This window comes from Zophobas morio, unplaced genomic scaffold, assembly GCF_036711695.1.
Source record: "Zophobas morio isolate AGI-343-1 ecotype UQ-CSIRO unplaced genomic scaffold, CSIRO_AGI_Zmor_V1 ptg000108l, whole genome shotgun sequence".
Taxonomy (NCBI): Eukaryota; Metazoa; Arthropoda; class Insecta; order Coleoptera; family Tenebrionidae; genus Zophobas; species Zophobas morio.
This window is the reverse complement of record NW_026972213.1, coordinates 2,372,214-2,390,623: the sequence shown is the minus strand read 5'-3', so window position 1 is coordinate 2,390,623 and position 18,410 is coordinate 2,372,214. Positions and strand designations below refer to the sequence as shown.

Here is an 18,410-nt window from a genome sequence, read left to right as displayed (position 1 = left end):
TTATTTTTATAACCGTGTACAATTATGATACAATTACAACTAATGTAAAGTGATAACATCGAAGTTCCATACGTAGCCAGTTATATTTTTACAAACATTTTTTTTTGAAGTACCGCCATCGAAAAAGTGAGAAACGGTTTTATAAACTACATGTTAAAAATAACTATGAATACTAAAAACTGTTATCAATTTTATCAAATTTTTAAATAAACACAGAGAATAATATGTTCCTTTTTTTATTTTATAAACGTTAAGTCAACGAAAACTCAGACTCATATTTAATATTATGTATATATTATACATAACCACAAAATATTAAGAATGCAATTTAATAAAATGAATTTAGAGGTAGTGAAAATAGTAATAACATTTATGGTTCTTAAAAAAATAATGATACTGGTATTAAACACGTATTTTTTGAAAGGTTATAAGGTACAATGTACCCCATGAACAGACTTCTATAATTTTGTCCATGAATTTTCTTTAAAAAATAAATTAAATGAAACTTCATGCTTCTATCAGTTTATTTATTTGTTAGGATATAAATCCTCATCAGTTAAGTATGTATTAACATTAGTTTCTGCTAGACATAGATAGCAGCACCTTACCTTCAATTACATACAGAAATCTTTTTTCTTTAGAATTCTACCATTAAAAATACTCTCGTTTAATTTACAACTTTTTCTATACAACTGTCTCAGATTTATTATTTTTTATTTTGATTTTATTTCTAAAACTAATTCGGTTGTTGCATTCATTTTAATACTAATGTGAATCAATTTTCTCACTTTGTACGTATGTCTTCAAAAAACATGAAAAAATTAAGAACAAATGTTGTGTCCTAAGCATAAGCGAAAGATGTGTGGAATGTAACAAGCTATACTTTTACACTTTCTCCACGTTTTAAATTTAACACATTTTTAAATTCTACAGCACAAATTTATGAAAAAAATGGAAAGGATATTTGTGAAAACTGAATGACAATTTAAGATACAAATTAAAGAAGTTGAAAAGAAAAAAATCCCAGTTAAATACAACAGTAAAAAACGTGCTAACTTAAAATCAAATAACCTTTTAGTATGGAAAATTTGTAACAGAGAATGAAATTTTGGCGTCGGTAGTTATTTTAATGCAATGAATAACGGACAAAAAGACCAGTGAAAAAGATTCCGGGAGGAGTGCGATAAAAAAAAAGAAATTTTATTATAAACATTTATCGACCAATGGTAGACGTATTTTTCTAAACTCGTTCACATATTAGAAAAGTGTTCTGGATATCATAAGTCACACACGTCAAAATATGCTTAATGTTCAATATTACCTAATAAATTTCCAAATTTGAAATTCCTTAGTAGTTTTCCATGTGCCTTTTTACATGTTGTAAACATTTAAACGTTATAAAGAAAACAATCCTACGAATTTGATTTCGCATAATTTTTTTCAACATGACGTGGTACAGTACACTTTTGTATTTTATATATGTTGCATGTATATATGTATATTACAAAATATTCTGTTTTGTTGATATTTAAGATAATTCATATCTTAAGCCCCGGTAGTTTTTTGTTTGTTATTTATTTACGTCTTATGTGTTAAGTCTACAAACACCTCCAATGCATTATAACGCATTTGAAAGCAGCTCGCATGTCTTCTATATCAATTGTCAACTGTCTAGAAGACGATATTGCATTGAAATAAAAAGTATTAAAGTTTCTGATATTAACAACAGTGAAGTCATTTATATAAAATTCAACGAGAAGGGGCCTCAGAACCTTCCCTTGAGGGACACCAGATGACTGTTAAGAGGTATTTGAAGTATAACCTTGAAATTCAATGAAAGATGGTCAGTTACTTAAATATGATTCAAACATTGCAAGTGGGAACTTAGAAAAACCATAATGTCTCCATTTGCTAAGATGAATGGAGTGGAGTGATTAGTAGTATCAAATCCGTTGCCAAAGTCGGGATGTATAACGTCCACCAAATATTCAGATAGAAATTACGTTTTACACAAATGGTTAGTCACAGTGGACTTCTTATATATAAGATTATATTGACTTTTTAAATTAGAAGTGTTAGAGGCAATAAAATCGCTAAATACTTAAAAATCCCCCATACAAAAACAGTAAACCCTTAAAAAGTCTAAAATTGGTTAAGATTCGTTGCTACGGTCGACGTGCCATCCCCACCTTCGCACGAACCGAGCTGATGATTTTGAAGTGGCTGAAGTGATTATCATCAAGGATAGCTAAGAATCACCTGGATCAAACCAGATTTCAAACAAAAACAAGCAGCATTGAAATAAATTCATCCGTTTTGGAGCTACGATGCCACAGATAGATCAGACAAACGCTTCAATGTTATAAGTTAAAACACTCCTCTTTTTACGTCGGGGGTTAATAAATTACTCTTTGTAACAATAGACCTATAGTTTAAACACCAAGAACTTGCGGGACAATTTTAAAATTAATATTAAATACCAGTGCATAAGATTAGAATGAATAAAACACACGAGGGTTTGTTGTAGACAGTAGCACAATTTCTGAGAACAAACGGCGGCATTAAATCCGGACCTACAACCACTGACAATTTTAATCGTCTAGTAATTATTGTTAATTAATGATATATAATCCCAATGCTTCAATGTTTTCGATATTACTGCTATCTGTTTGTCTGCAAAGAAGGATATCAAAAGCAACACCTTTACATATCAAAAAATAAATATCTCTCAGCTGTTGTAGATGACACTTGTATGAGATGATGAAGTGCTACTTAAAAAAAGAATGATATTCAGATTATATCTGTTCTATCTATGTACTGACCACTTGTACACTATGCTGATAACAAGAGATATCGATTTGTAGAAAAAAGTGTTTACATTATACAAATTATCTTGTCGATATATGTATAATACAATACACTATGTAATTCTCGTAATTATTAGCGACCAATTATAAATGTATCAACCTAAATAAAAATGTATCATTTTCCAGACGTATTGTCTAACCCCAGATCTTCGATAATTTTATCACTTCGGAATACAATTATGGTTTCATAAGATTGGTGTAATACGCAGGAATCCTGCATCTTTTGGGCAAAGGTTCTTTATCTATGTTCTACGTACCTAAAATCCCTTCAGTAATGAGGGGTGATTGTCTCATACCTATTAATTGTTAAAGCTTCTAATACGAGAGCATATTTGTTAATTTTTTGTAATACAGTGTTTCTATAAATGATTATAGGGTCGCAGTAGGTCATGTAAACGTGCCGCCTCTCAGATTTAACTGTACTAAGTGCCTAAGGACGCATGACAAAGACCACACACATCTGTATAACTGGTTGCCTAAACGCGTCGTATCTTAAAAAAAATAAAACTAATCGTTACAATAAAAAGGAAACAAATTTATTGCGGTTAAACATCACAGTAAATGTTGCAAATGTTCATCATTTTGTTAAAGACACATGTTCACTCTCTTTTTAAGTTCAGAAATGTTCTGTAATCCTTTCGTCAATTCCCATTGTACAATTTCATGTTGCAACCGAAACTTCTGACAGCTGAGGAAATTTTGTGAAAGATGTTTCAAAGTCGTCTCAAATCATGAATAACTACCTCAGATAGTGAAGGTCTTCAACGAGATTTCTCTTTGTTGACAGTGCCAGTTCGAATCAGTCTGTTGATTATATCTCCAATCTAAGACTCTAATAATGTTTCTTGACTTATTAAATCACGGTATTATGCCAGATATTCTTGCTTACAAGCGGTTACAGAATACACAGATTCTTCATTTACGAAGTCCCATTGCGATAACAAAACAACAATGAAATTGTCTTGTTCAATAGAATAAACCCTTTTTACAATCTTCGGTTTCTAGTACAAAATCAAAATTTTCATACGTAACTACCAAGAGTTTTCAAACGACTGTTTTGTTATTTTGAGCTTGGATCAACGAGGACTAAAACGTTAAAACAATAAAAACGACGACTTTAAATGAGCGGTTACAAATTACATTAATGAGAAGTGAGAACTGTCATCATTTTAGATATTTTAAAATCTATGGCCAACTACGCCCTTAGAGTCATTTATATAGCCCCTGTATTAAGGCGACAAATGGAAATTTTCAAAAGATCAAGGCCCGTTCCAGTTTAAATTTACAAATACTTAGAAAATGCTTGAAGCAAAGCTTGCAAAGCACGAAGATTGCAAATGTCAAACACTGAACATACATGTAGAATCTGTGAAAAAAACAAAATATTGTTACTGCAGTTTGATTTTACATCCAAGAAAAAGAATGAATATTTTGATAACACCCCTTGAAATTGCAGTTAAAACTTAAAATAGACAATACAATTTTGTACAAATTAGGAAACCTAAACTTGTATACTCACCAGTATTTCGACATTTTCAAAATTGGTATTGTTTACCTGGAAAGAAAAATACAGTATGTTATTAACACATTTTGTACTAAATTAAAAAAATTGTTTTGCATATCAGTAAGTAAATATTTGTTTTAGCCGAGGTGACTGGCACGATGTGATGAAGTAGTACTTAGAAAAACAATAATATTAAGATTATATCTGATGCTCGCCAATTTTGCTAGAAATCGATGGGATAATACCCACTTATACTCGTCGTCTTATAAATAATGTTTATTTCAAGGTGGATTCACAAATAGCATATAGCCAAAATTACCTGCTATGCTATTGTTTGTATGACCTTTCATTCACCGCGGGTTATACAGTTTTTTGTAATTGCTGAAATTACACAATTTTGCGCTTAAGTAACACGAATCTTCGGAATACTCTATGAATTCTTTAGTAACACTTCAGATAACATTATCTAGCATACCCATCAGTAAGAACTTAATTTAAGAGATTGATAATTGAGTCTTTAGATTGTGTATAACAAACTGAGTACCAAATATTTCATTCGCTGAATTGCCATGTCCAATAATTTACTTGTTACCATACTTTTGTCTGTGCTTGTGTACAGGTGAGTTACAAATTTTAAAATATTTTAAAATTACACATCACTGCAATCATGTAGAGAAGCAACAGCCGCCACAAACCGAACCTTCCCTGATTACTTCAAATTTGGAATAGCAACAGCTTCCTATCAAGTGGAGGGAGCATGGAACGAAGATGGCAAGGGTGAAAACATATGGGATCACTTGTGTCACACAAATCCTACATTTGTTGACAATGGAGACAACGGCGATATCGCTTGTGACTCCTACCACAAATACAAAGAAGACGTTGCCCTATTAAAAGACCTTGGTGTCGACTATTATAGATTTTCTCTATCTTGGTCTAGAATAATACCTCTCGGTTTGGCTGGGAGCCCAGTTAATCAAGCTGGTATCGACTACTACAAGAGCTTAATTCAAGAATTAGGCGACAATGGAATTGAACCCATGGTCACAATATTCCATTGGGATCTTCCAGAAACACTTCAAGAATTCGGTGGTTTTCCTAACCCAGAACTCGAGGAGCATTTTGCGTACTATGCTCGAGTTGTGTTTGAAAATTTGGGGGATTCTGTAACATATTGGACCACTTTCAACGAGCCACTGCAAACATGTCATCAAGGATACAGCACTGGAACTATGGCACCTGGGTATAAATCATCAGGCTTGGCTGAGTATAAATGTGCTCACACCTTAATTAAAGCTCATGCCAAAGCTTATCATATTTATGATGAAGAATTTAGGCCACAACAACAGGGTAAGAACTAAACTTATAGTATCTTAGATTTAAGAATGTTTATAGGTTATGTGGGTATTGTTGCTGACACTACCTGGTTTGAACCAGCATCCGATAGTGATGCTGACCAAGAAGCTACCGAACGAGCGCTACAGTTCAATGTACGTTTAAGAATTACAAATAATAAGAGTTAACATATTTCGTTTGTAGTACGGTTGGTACATTAACGCTGTTGTTAATGGTAATTATCCTGCCGTCATGATTGAAAGAATTGATGAAAGAAGTAAACAACAAGGTTTTGAAACGTCTAGACTTCCCAAATTTACAGAAGAAGAAATTGAGTACATTAAAGGGACACATGACTATCTTGCAATTAATGCCTACACTACTGTCTATGCTCAAGCTAAAGAAGAAACTGATCCAAGTGTAATCTCTTACGAAAGTGATCTAAATGTGGACACTTTCATTGATGAATCGTGGGAACAAAGTGCCTCGTCTTGGCTCAGGGTTAGTAAAAATACAAATTACAATCTTACAATTTTACATATTCATCACATTACAGGTCGTTCCATGGGGACTAAGAAATCTCCTCAACTGGCTCAGCAAAACTTATAACCACCCAGAAATATTCGTAACTGAAAACGGTGTTTCAGATTTAGGAGGGCTTGATGATGATCGAAGGATAAACTTCTACCAAGTAAGTCCTTGATGTAACACAATCACCTCCAAACCATTTATAACACACTTATTTACATTTGTATGATGCTACGACAATTTTTTAGGAATATCTCAGTAACGTTCTAGAGGCTATCTTAGATGACGGAGTAAATGTAACACGCTACACTGCTTGGAGTTTAATGGATAACTTTGAATGGGCACGAGGGTATACGTAAGATAACCAAAATTCGTAAGCCTAGAATTTTTTGAAACAAGTAATATTTTTAGTGAAAAATTTGGTATGTACAGCGTCAATTTTGATAATCCTGGAAGACCAAGAACACCAAAAGCGTCTGCTTCCTACTATGCTCAGGTCATCGCTTCAAGATGTTTAGTAGATACTTGTGAATGACTCATAAAATGAAACAGAAAAATGTAATTTTATAGTAGGTACATTTAAATTTCGCCTTATAGCTCAATAAATTGTAAAAACAGAGACCTTTTCCAGTCTTCAAGAAAAATAGTATTCGTGTCTTAGTAATATATTTTTATTTTTACAGTTGTTTATACAGGATGTTTAGAAAAAATTAAAGACTTGAGTTTTATTGCTGTCCTAACCTGGCATGCAACTTTTAAGCAACGCCTAACTTTCTACGTAAACTAACTACCATTCAATAACAAAATAAAGGGCGATTGTCTCATAGCCGTTACTTTTAGAACTTCTTGTACTAGAGCAAATTTGTTAATTTGTTCTAGTATCTAAAGTAACCACTTTTAGTGCCTTCTATATGTTCACTGTATCAAGGCAAAAATTGAATAACGTTTTGATTAATATGTCGTGAACGGTGTTGTGGATAAAACACCAATCGCAAAATCTAATGGCACATCTGCTTTTAAGGGAATGATCGCAGTTTGCTGTTTTGTAAAGATGTGGCCAAATTTTTGAAGGAGGCTTCTAAAGGCGACTTTGATTTTAGATTCCGCATAGTTTCGTTTCGATGCAGACTCGTCTCTGATTAGACTAATCTTTTCTTCTTCGCATCTGTAGTTCATACTTATTTTCTTAGCCTTCTGCTGACAATACTTACTCGTGCTACAGGGGTGTTAGGTCATCTCCGTTAAAATTTCAAAAACATTATTTTAAACCTTCTAAATACTCCGTCTTGTTTTGAAAGGGGTGTTCTAGTTTTTCTTCCGGTTCCGGGTAAACTGAAACTTTGCCCTGAACCTGGCAACTTTGTCTATTAATTAGTCAACACATGGTGTATTATCTAGATCGTTTTCTGGAATCTTTTGAATTTCCCTAAGAAGGAAGACGTTCCGATTCACTTTTGATTCTGAAAAAAGGCATGTATCTACGTAGTAAAACATGCGTGGTAGAACATGGTACCAAATTGGGTCTCTGTATATTGATAAGTCGCTTTCTTTTGACGCTAGCATGGGTACTCCTTAAATTAATGATTCTGCTTTATGCCAAATGTATTTATTTACCTGCTTTACACCCTAGGTCTAAACATGCGCACTTGCTTGGCTTGATATGAATGGACAATTTAGTGACTTTGTCGTTATCCACATATACCTTAAGAGCTGATACCACACTGTAATATTGAACATTTTGGCCGAAAAGAGATCATGTTATAATTAATAATCGTTTAGTTCAAGTTGAACTCACAAAAAATGCATCTCCAAAATTACCTATTATTCCTTTGTTTGCCTGACCTTGTTCACCACACTTAGAAACGTTTTTACTTTTTTATAGGTTATTATTTAAATCACACAATTTAACGCTTAATGAATAGCAGCTTTCATAATACTAAATGATTTTCTTGGTCGTACCTTTCGCAAATAAAATTATCTACAATAATATGGTCATCAGAACGTTCAACTTAGAAATCAATAATTATCTCTGCAAATTATAAATAACAAGTTACGTATCTGCTAAATATTTTATTCAGTGAACTACCCTGTTTCATCATCTTTTCATCGGTCCTGTTGTACAGGTAAGTTACATTTTTATATTGACTGTAATGGACTTCTGACTCAAGTAACAATATTTCATTGGGATCTCTCAGATGCACTTCAAAACTCCAAGGTTCGTCACTCTTGGAATTTTGATTTACTGTCTTACCAGTATGAAGCAACCAGTAGTGGATCTTCATATATGAAAAGAATACAGTAATCTTAAACTGTCTGGAATACCGAATGAGATGTCTTTGTATACATCAGATTAAAGGAATAAAAAAAATTAATCTAAAAATTTCCTCTATATTATGAAGACAAATTGAATATTTTGCAAGTTAATGTTAGCCCCTACGGTCACAGTAATTATTTATTATACACATAATCACAACAGTTCAGCAATTCATAAATTTTTTGCACTCATGACCTTTTTTGATAGCTTTCGCGCATTCACCAGAGTGCGGGAGGTCGAATTTCCCGCACACGTGCATTTAACTTCCCGTTGCCATGGTAACCTTAAAATACTCGGGTAGTGTCAACATTGTGACGTGTTGACGGCGCTGTCAATGGCGTTGTTTATAAATAACTCACAGTTAATCTCTTCAGTTTAAAGGTTTATTCGTCGCAAAAAATATTGTACACAACACGTTCGTGAGCCTGCTTCCCGCATTCACGCAAATGCGGCACTCCCTTCGGTCGTGCCTCAAACAAGCGTTCATGCGGGAAGCAGGCTATCCCGAACTAGTTGCGTAAATTACTATTACATGCCTATACATTACCCTAAACTAGTGTACTCCCCACTACTTCGACATTTTCAAAATTACTGCTCTGTGTTTACCTGGAAAGAAAAATACTGCATCATTATTACTACCTACATTTTGTACTAAATAAAAAAAAAAATACGTATCGGAAGACATATAGACAATATCTGTGTCGGCCATTGGTGGCATCATGTGATAAAGTAGTACTCAGAAAAACAATAACGTTAAGATTATATATCTGTTGCTCGCAACCTTTGCTAGAAATCGATGGAATGATATCCACTTATCGTTTAAGTCAAGGTGCATCCACAAATAGCATATGGTCAAAATTACCTGCTATTCTTTTGTTTATACGACAATTTATAATAAAAGTTTTTTCTTTAAGATCATTACCGAGATTATATAATTCAACGCTTAATAAACCGCAATCTTCGGAATATGTACTTCATGATTCTTTAGTAACAATTCAGATAAGATTATCTAGCCACAGCATCGGTACGAAATTAAAACATGAGATCGATAATCGTGCCTATAGAGGGTATATAATACACGGTCTGTCAATATTTTATTCACTTAGCTACTATGTCTAATAATTTGCTTGTAACCTTACTTTTGTCTGTGCTTCTGTACAGGTGAGTTACAAATTTTCGTTTCTTTTAAGATTACACATCACTGCAATTGTTTAGAGAAGCAACAGCCGCTACAAATCGAACTTTCCCGGATTACTTCAAATTTGGGATAGCTACAGCTTCCTATCAAGTGGAGGGAGCATGGAATGAAGATGGAAAGGGTGAAAATATATGGGATCACTTGTGTCACACAAATCCTACATTTGTCGATAATGGAGACAACGGCGACATCGCTTGTGACTCCTACCACAAATACAAAGAAGACGTTGGCCTATTGAAGGACCTTGGTGTCGCCTATTATAGATTTTCTCTATCTTGGTCTAGAATAATACCTCTCGGTTTGGCTGGGAGCCCAATTAATCAAGCTGGTATCGACTATTACAAGAACTTAATTCAAGAATTAGTCGACAATGGAATTGAACCCATGGTCACAATATTCCATTGGGATCTCCCAGAAACACTTCAAGAATTCGGTGGTTTTCCTAACCCAGAGCTTGTGGAGCACTTTGCCTATTATGCTCGGGTAGTGTTTGAAAATTTTGGGGATTCTGTAAAATATTGGGGTACGTTCAATGAACCACTGCAAACTTGTCATCAAGGATATGGCACCGGGACTATGGCACCTGGGTATAAATCATCAGGCTTGGCTGAGTATAAATGTACTCATACCTTAATCAAAGCTCATGCCAGGGCTTATCATATTTATGATGAAGAATTTAGACCACAACAACAAGGTAACAAATAAATGTCTTATAATATCCTATTTTGAAGAACGTTTGTAGGTTATGTGGGTATGATTCCTGACACGATGTGGTTTGAACCAGCATCTGATAGTCCCGCTGACCAGGAAGCGGCCGAAAGAGCTTTACAGTTTAATGTACGTTTAAAAATTAAAAATAATCAGAGTTAATATCCGTTTGTAGTACGGTTGGTACTTCAATGCTGTTGCTAATGGTAATTATCCTTCCGTCATGATTGAAAGAATCGATGAAAGAAGTAAACAACAAGGTTTTGAAACGTCTAGACTTCCTAAATTTACAGAAGAAGAAATTGAGTACATTAAAGGTACCTATGACTACGTTGCAATTAATGCCTACACTACTGCCTATGCGCAAGCTAAAGAAGAAACTGATCCAAGTGTAATCTCTTACGAAAGTGATTTAAATGTAGACACTTTCATTGATGAAACCTGGGAACAAAGTGCCTCGTCTTGGCTCAGGGTTAGTAGAAACACAGACACATCGTTTTACATATTCATCACATTACAGGTCGTTCCATGGGGACTAAGACATCTCCTCAACTGGCTCAGCAAAACTTATAACCACCCGGAAATATTCGTAACCGAAAACGGTGTTTCAGATACAGGAGGGCTTGATGATGATCGAAGAATATACTACTACCAAGTAAGTTCTTGGTGTAGTATCACACCTCTAAACCACTTGTAACATATTTATTTGCGTTTGTATAACGCTGCGACAATTTTTTAGGAATATCTCAGTAACGTTCTAGAGGCTATCTTAGATGACGGAGTAAATGTAACACGCTATACTGCTTGGAGTTTACTGGATAATTTTGAATGGGCACGGGGATATAGGTACGTGAGAAAATCAAAATTGGTCAATTTTTTGGAACAAATAACATTTTTAGTGAAAAATTTGGCATGTACAATGTCAATTTTGCTAATCCTGAAAGGCCAAGAACACCAAAAGCGTCTGCCTCCTACTACGCAAATGTCATCGCCTCAAGATGTTTGGTAGATACCTGTGAATAATTCAGAAGACGAAACAGAAAAATATAATTTTGTAGTACTATCAAATTTCGCTTTATAATAAATAAACTGTAATAAATTTAAGCAAAAACTTTATTTAGTCTTGTTCAAAAAGGTCAATTTTATCACATGCAATATACTGGTGACTCTGTTGACGAAATCTGCTTCGAGATGAAGCTTTAATAATATATTTTTATTTTTACGTAGTATATATAAGAAAATTAGAATTAATTAATTCATTTTGCTGTCGAATAGTGTAATAATTAATAACTTTTGACACATTAATAATAATATTTTATATTATAAGAGAGTGAGAATGTAGAGTCTGATTTATCGAGCTTATAATGGCATTTCGGTCACATATGATATACGACGCTTTATCTTACAGTATCAGCTTTTACCGAAAACCTAAGAAATGATATTGTCATGTATAAATAGTATCCATAGTTATACTAGACGCAAATATTTAGTGCGTTTATGGTTTTGACGTTTAAAGTACTTTATAGCCGACCCTTCAAAAAACTTAGCAAATGCAAACCATGCCACCTGTCAGGGACAGTCGAGACAATACTGCCCTGTGCTTTTACCAGGTAGGTTAGGCCTACTGAATTATAATGGGAATTAAATTGGTGTGAAGCCATAAACGCACTAAATGTTTGCGTCTAGTATACATTACATCACTTGTGAGAATTTTTGTCTCGTAAAACAGTTGCATAAAAAAAAACAAGAGATTTAATTTAACAAAATAACAGAAACAAGCCAAGGATATTTTATTATATTTTCTTAAAAAAAAAACAATAAAGGAGGCTGTTGTTGTAAACAGTGTTTTTCATCATTTGTTTAAAGTTTGGCAATTAATAAACGTTTTCACGCGAAAATAATTCCGTTAACTCTTACAGAGTCTCTCAAAGTGTCGCTCAGTTTCTGTTATTTTGTGAAATTAAATTTAATTCTGCGTTTAATTGGCTTCTTTTTTTGCTAATTTATACCTCATGTGTCAATAGTGAATGGTTCTTTAATAAAATAACGATCACTAGTTAAATTAATAATCTTTAAAGCTTGGTTTTGCGAAATTTTTCAGGGTGGCCGGTTTTTTTGCCGGTCAGTCTATATTTTAATTTACTACAGTTAGACTCTTTCAGAACAGTTAATTGATTCCTGGAAAGTGTTGTTGTAAACATAAATTTAAGTTAAATTACGTAAAGTCAAAAATAAAATCACTTATTATAATAAAACAAAAACTGTTTTTGTCAAAAAAAATAAATTAGTTAACCGATGTCAACGATAGAGATTTATCTCTTATCAAGCTGTTACCTGTTATCAAAGTAAATTTTTAATTACTGTTACTAAAGGCGAAAACCATCATTACACCTTCTTAGACTTACTTATTTCAAGCTCTCCGACACTACTTAAAAACGATAAGATTACTTAGTTACCGCCATAGGCTCACAGTTACATGAGTGAAGTAGTAATTTAATATGTGCACACAGTTTTTGTTGGAACACCAGTCTTCACCATGATTTCCAGTGTCAAGTTAATTACACTATTAATGGTGTTTACACTTACGCAGAGGTAAGTCTAGTTTTCTCAAATTGCGTTACAACAATACAAACAATTTCAAGACCAACTGAAACAGCGTCGAACCGTTCATTTCCCGCTTCTTTCAAATTTGGAATAGCGACATCCGCACATCAGATAGAAGGTGCATGGAATGAAGATGGTAAAGGAGAAAACATATGGGACCACATTTGTCACACTAACCCTAACTATATTGACAACAGAGATAATGCAGATATAACTTGTGATTCATACCACAAATACAAAAAAGATGTCGCCATGTTGAAGTATTTGGGTGTTAATTACTACCGATTCTCTTTATCTTGGTCAAGGATAATTCCCTTTGGTATAGCCGATAGTCCTGTTAATCCGGCGGGTATTCTTTACTACCAAAATTTACTCCAAGAGTTGGTTGATAATAATATTGAACCATTGGTAACCATATCCTGTTTTGACCATCCTGAAACACTTCAAGAGTATGGCGGGTTTCCTAATCCAGAATTTGAGGAACACTTTGCCTATTATGTTCGAGTTGTCTTCCAAAATTTTGGACATTTGGTGAAATATTGGATAACTTTTAATGAGCCGCTAGAAAGTTGTCAACAAGGATATGGCACTGGGACGTTGGCGCCTGCTTATAGTCATTCGGGTTTAACTGATTATAAATGTGCCCACAATATAATTAAAGCTCATGCTAAAGCATATCATATATATGACGAAGAATTCAGACCTCAACAACAAGGTATCTTACTGTTGCTAAACAAAATTCTTACAAAAAACAACATTTGCAACATACAAAGATTTCAGTTATTCTTTTCAACAATAGCCAACACTTTAAGAGAGATTTTAAAGATCTGTACCTACGTGTAGTCAAGTTTTTTTGCATGGGTACAGTGACATGAAATAAATGACCATACCCTGTTCATTTAGCACAACAAAACACTTTACTTAATCTTCCATAGGATCCGTTGGCATTGTCCTTGACACATCGTGGTATGAACCAGCAACCGGTAGTGCTGCGGATGTCGAGGCTTCTGAAAGAGCACTTCAGTTTCTAGTAGGTTTACATGAATAGCCAATTGCTTAATTATGTCGCAAGCACTTTATATAGTTTGGGTGGTACATGCATCCCATCGCGTATGGCAATTATCCTTCGGTGATGATAGATAGAGTCGACCAAAGAAGTAAACAACAAGGTTTCAATACCTCCAGACTTCCGAAATTTACAGAAGACGAAATTGAGTATATTAAAGGAACATACGACTTTCTTGCTATAAACACATACACAACTGTTTACGCTCAAGCCAAAGAAGAATACGACATAGACGTCATCTCTTGGGATAGTGACATGAATGTGGACATGTTTATTGACGATTCTTGGGAGGAAACTGGCTCCTCGTGGTTGAGGGTACACATCGATGCAAAAATGTATGATTTATTTAAAAGTTACATTTTCAGGTAGTTCCATGGGGTATTAGAAAACTTCTCAACTGGCTTAAAAAAACTTACAACAACCCAGAAATATTTATAACAGAAAATGGTGTCTCAGATAAAGGTGGTTTACAGGATGATCAACGAATTAATTTCTTTAGAGAATATCTTAGTAATGTTTTGGATGCTGTATTGGACGATGGTGTAAACGTAACGCGATATACAGCATGGAGTTTAATGGACAATTTTGAATGGGTGCGAGGTTTCTCGTAAGAATCAAATACCTTAAAATAACGCAGTCTAAAAAGCCTTCATTTTTTAGAGAGAAATTTGGTCTATATCACGTCGACTTCGAAGATCCTGAAAGATCTAGAACCCCAAAAGCTTCTGCCGAATATTACGCTCAAGTAATTGCCACTAGATGTTTGGTTGATGTTTGTGATTAAAGTAGATGAAATAATCTAAAATATATTAAGAAGTAAACTTATGATTGCAACCAATAAATAAATGTTAGGAGTACATAATAATATAGAGATTTATTTGCCACTTGTAAGAAATAAAATTAAGTAAACAAGCGTTAAGGACCTTGAACATTTATGACTACCATTCTAAGGAAGCAGTTAGTATTATTGGTACTTATTTTTGTCCAAACTATTTGACGCTTCCACTTTACTTGGTTAGTTATCAGTCTGATATATTTTTTTTTCTGTTGAGTTAATTATATATTGAACATATAGATGTACAGAAAGAAAAGTAATTTATTATTCATAGTTGATGTCACAGCCAAATCTAAGAAACCACCAAAGGAGGAACCAGGGGCTCTCTCTATGCACAAAGTAGTTTACACAAAAGAATGGTCCTCTAGCGATCGGATAGAAGTTGCAAAAAAAATTCCTAAACTCACGAAACGCCTTACCGATAGAAGTCTATGTATTATCAGGCTGCTACTTGTTATCAAAAAACACTGCTTTTTAATTTTTGTGATTAGTGACGAAAGTTGTTGTTAAACCTTCTTAAAGCGATAATGCATATTTGTACAACTAACTTCACGTTCTCTGGCACTACTTAAAACCGATAAGATTACTAGGCTAAAGCATAGATACACAATTACCACAGCAAGTTGTGTTTTAATATGTGCATGCAGTTTTTATTACAACACCGTAATTGATCAAAATGATTTCTAACACCAAGTTAATTTTGCTAATAATACTGTTTACCCTTGCGCAAAGGTAAGTTCCGTTCTTTCAATTTACATTAAAACCGTACAAAAAATTTCAAGACCAATCGAAACAGCATCAAATCGTTCGTTTCCCGCTTCTTTCAAATTTGGAATAGCAACCTCGGCGCACCAGATTGAAGGTGCGTGGAATGAAGATGGTAAAGGAGAAAATATATGGGACCACATTTGTCACACTAACCCCGACTATATTGACAACGGAGACAATGCAGATTTAGCTTGCGATTCATATCACAAATATAAAGAAGATGTCGCCATGTTAAAAGATTTAGGTGTTAATTATTACCGATTTTCTTTATCCTGGTCAAGGATAATACCTTTGGGTATAGCCGGTAGTCCTGTTAATCCGGCTGGTATTGTTTACTACCAAAATTTACTCCAAGAATTAATCGATAACGATATTGAGCCACTTGTAACCATATACTGTTGGGATCTTCCTGAAACAGTTGAAGAATATGGAGGGTTTCCTAATCCAGAATTTGAGGAACATTTTGCCTATTATGTTCGAGTTGTCTTCCAAAATTTTGGACATTTGGTGAAATATTGGATAACTTTCAATGAACCTCTAGAGAGTTGCTATCAAGGATATGGCACTGGGACGATGGCACCTGGTTACAGTCATTCAGGTTTAACTGATTATAAATGTGCCCATAATATAATTAAAGCGCATGCTAAAGCATACCACGTATATGACGAAGAATTCAGAACTCAACAACAAGGTAAATCATAGACTATTTTATTGTTACTAAGCAAAACACTTTCATGAAAACAACACGTACTGAAAAACAATGGGATTTGAATGGTTTTTATCAACAATCTGGAATGCGCAAAAGCTTTTCCACTTCATCAATCACCAACACTTTTAGGAATCTTACTTTAAGAGTCGAACGTGGGCGTTCTTAGCCGCTGTAGATGATAATTTTGGGGATCTGAATGATGTGTTTTGCAACCAATTTCAAACAGACATAATTTCCTAGATAACTTCTATCACGTCTACAAACAAACTACTCTAAATTAAGACAGTATACCACGTTCAAAAATAAACACAACACTTACACGAAGTACCTAGTTTTTAGATACATACACTTTGCAATGATAACCTATATTATGATTATAAAATGATAAAAAAAAAGCTAAATATATTCTAATCGTTTCGATGTGGTGCACCAGAAAATTTATACTCGCAGTAATGCTTGTCTATTGCCTTTTTTTAGTGTCTAGTCCATCGAGCAACTGAAATGACTGCGTCAATTGACTAACAAGTTCTTCATATTGTATTTGCTGCGTTGTTAGAGTGACATTAATTTATACTACAGTGCACACATACTACGTGAAGAAATATATCTTGTTTATTTAGTTTTACAAAATACATTATTTAATCTTATATAGGATCCGTTGGCATTGTTCTTGATACATCTTGGTATGAACCAGCAACCGGTGGTGCTGCAGATGTCGAAGCTTCTGAAAGAGCACTTCAGTTTGCAGTATGTATAAATAAGTGGGAATGACTTAATAATATCGCAATTTTTTTACATAGTTTGGCTGGTACATGCATCCCATTGCGTTTGGAAATTATCCTCCGGTGATGGTCGAAAGAATAGACCAAAGAAGTGAACAACAGGGTTTTAACACCTCCAGGCTTCCAAAATTTACAGAAGACGAAATTGAGTACATTAAAGGAACCTACGACTTTCTTGCTATAAACACATATACAACGGTCTATGCTCAAGCAAGAGAAGAATACGATATAGACGTCATCTCTTGGGACAGTGACATGAATGTAGACATGTTTCTTGACGATTCTTGGGAGGAGACAGGCTCCTCGTGGTTGAGGGTACACATCAATAAGATATATGATTTATTTAAAACTAACACATTTTAGGTCGTTCCATGGGGAATTAGAAAACTTCTCAACTGGCTTAGCAAAACTTACAACAACCCAGAAATATTTATAACAGAAAATGGTGTTTCAGATAAAGATGGTTTACAAGATGATCAAAGAATCAACTTCTTTAGAGAATATCTCAGTAATGTTTTGGATGCCGTGCTAGACGATGGTGTCAACGTAACGCGATATACCGCGTGGAGTTTAATGGATAACTTTGAATGGCAACGAGGTTTCTCGTAAGAACCAAATGGGTATATCCATAATGCAGCTTGCAAAATTGTATACTTTTAGAGAAAAATTCGGTCTATATCACGTTGACTTCGAAGATCCTGAGCGGTCTAGGACTCCAAAAGCTTCTGCCGAATATTATGCTCAAGTAATTGCCACTAGATGTTTGGTTGATGTTTGTGATTAAAGTAGAAGATGTAATCTAAAATATATTATGAAGCAAAATTACTTATTATTGCAATCAATAAATAAATTTTACATAGTGATATAGAGATTTATTTGCCATTTTTAACAACTAAAATTAACTAAACAAGGGTTAAGGATCTTGAACATTTGTGACTACTATTCTAAGAAAACAGTTAGCATTATTTTTGTACTTATTTTTCACACAAACTATTTCGCACTTCCACCTTACTTGGTTATTTATCAGTCTATTGTACCTTTTTGTTCTACTGAGCACATTTTTTTAATGGAACGTATACATGTATTGAAAGGAAAGTAATTTATTTTTCATTCGTCAAACTTGGTGTCACACCCAAGTATTATAAGAAGCCACCAAAGGAACGCCCAGTGGCTCTCTCTCTCTCTGCGCAAG

At 34.1% G+C, this 18,410-nt stretch overlaps 5 protein-coding genes across 5 annotated transcripts in view; 4 read left to right on the top strand and 1 right to left on the bottom strand.

The window, feature by feature from the left end:
- Window positions 1-18,410, bottom strand: part of LOC135144785 (protein prickle-like) — an 889,236-nt gene that overhangs the window by 805,162 nt on the left and 65,664 nt on the right. The gene's annotated exons all lie outside the window — the stretch shown is intronic.
- LOC135144701 (myrosinase 1-like) lies at window positions 4,904-6,921 on the top strand. The gene is made up of 7 exons (XM_064076757.1): window positions 4,904-4,990; window positions 5,045-5,721; window positions 5,767-5,861; window positions 5,911-6,207; window positions 6,263-6,397; window positions 6,483-6,589; window positions 6,646-6,921. Exons 1-7 carry the CDS (start codon window positions 4,941-4,943, stop codon window positions 6,767-6,769), a joined length of 1,485 nt encoding a protein of 494 aa, XP_063932827.1. The 5' UTR covers window positions 4,904-4,940; the 3' UTR covers window positions 6,770-6,921.
- LOC135144692 (myrosinase 1-like) lies at window positions 9,562-11,644 on the top strand. The gene is made up of 7 exons (XM_064076747.1): window positions 9,562-9,709; window positions 9,764-10,440; window positions 10,489-10,583; window positions 10,630-10,926; window positions 10,975-11,109; window positions 11,194-11,300; window positions 11,354-11,644. The coding sequence occupies exons 1-7, from the start codon at window positions 9,660-9,662 to the stop codon at window positions 11,475-11,477; spliced, it is 1,485 nt and encodes a 494-aa protein (XP_063932817.1). The 5' UTR covers window positions 9,562-9,659; the 3' UTR covers window positions 11,478-11,644.
- Window positions 12,880-14,973, top strand: LOC135144773 (myrosinase 1-like). The gene is made up of 6 exons (XM_064076849.1): window positions 12,880-13,046; window positions 13,097-13,773; window positions 13,994-14,088; window positions 14,143-14,439; window positions 14,490-14,731; window positions 14,785-14,973. The coding sequence occupies exons 1-6, from the start codon at window positions 12,991-12,993 to the stop codon at window positions 14,906-14,908; spliced, it is 1,491 nt and encodes a 496-aa protein (XP_063932919.1). The 5' UTR covers window positions 12,880-12,990; the 3' UTR covers window positions 14,909-14,973.
- On the top strand, window positions 15,506-18,081 carry LOC135144681 (myrosinase 1-like). The gene is made up of 6 exons (XM_064076735.1): window positions 15,506-15,691; window positions 15,742-16,418; window positions 17,089-17,183; window positions 17,237-17,533; window positions 17,582-17,823; window positions 17,879-18,081. The coding sequence occupies exons 1-6, from the start codon at window positions 15,636-15,638 to the stop codon at window positions 18,000-18,002; spliced, it is 1,491 nt and encodes a 496-aa protein (XP_063932805.1). The 5' UTR covers window positions 15,506-15,635; the 3' UTR covers window positions 18,003-18,081.

Bases quoted from the DNA above. Each gene is read 5' to 3' on its own strand.
- LOC135144701 (XM_064076757.1), top strand. From the start codon at position 4,941: ATGTCCAATAATTTACTTGTTACCATACTTTTGTCTGTGCTTGTGTAC. The intron at 6,208-6,262 runs GTTAGTAAAAAT...ATCACATTACAG, and splicing joins GTGCCTCGTCTTGGCTCAGG to GTCGTTCCATGGGGACTAAG. The intron at 6,398-6,482 runs GTAAGTCCTTGA...ACAATTTTTTAG, and splicing joins GAAGGATAAACTTCTACCAA to GAATATCTCAGTAACGTTCT.
- LOC135144681 (XM_064076735.1), top strand. From the start codon at position 15,636: ATGATTTCTAACACCAAGTTAATTTTGCTAATAATACTGTTTACCCTT. The intron at 16,419-17,088 runs GTAAATCATAGA...AATCTTATATAG, and splicing joins ATTCAGAACTCAACAACAAG to GATCCGTTGGCATTGTTCTT. The intron at 17,534-17,581 runs GTACACATCAAT...AACACATTTTAG, and splicing joins CAGGCTCCTCGTGGTTGAGG to GTCGTTCCATGGGGAATTAG.
- LOC135144773 (XM_064076849.1), top strand. From the start codon at position 12,991: ATGATTTCCAGTGTCAAGTTAATTACACTATTAATGGTGTTTACACTT. The intron at 13,047-13,096 runs GTAAGTCTAGTT...AACAATTTCAAG, and splicing joins GTGTTTACACTTACGCAGAG to ACCAACTGAAACAGCGTCGA. The intron at 13,774-13,993 runs GTATCTTACTGT...AATCTTCCATAG, and splicing joins ATTCAGACCTCAACAACAAG to GATCCGTTGGCATTGTCCTT.
- LOC135144692 (XM_064076747.1), top strand. From the start codon at position 9,660: ATGTCTAATAATTTGCTTGTAACCTTACTTTTGTCTGTGCTTCTGTAC. The intron at 10,584-10,629 runs GTACGTTTAAAA...ATCCGTTTGTAG, and splicing joins AAAGAGCTTTACAGTTTAAT to TACGGTTGGTACTTCAATGC. The intron at 11,301-11,353 runs GTACGTGAGAAA...TAACATTTTTAG, and splicing joins GAATGGGCACGGGGATATAG to TGAAAAATTTGGCATGTACA.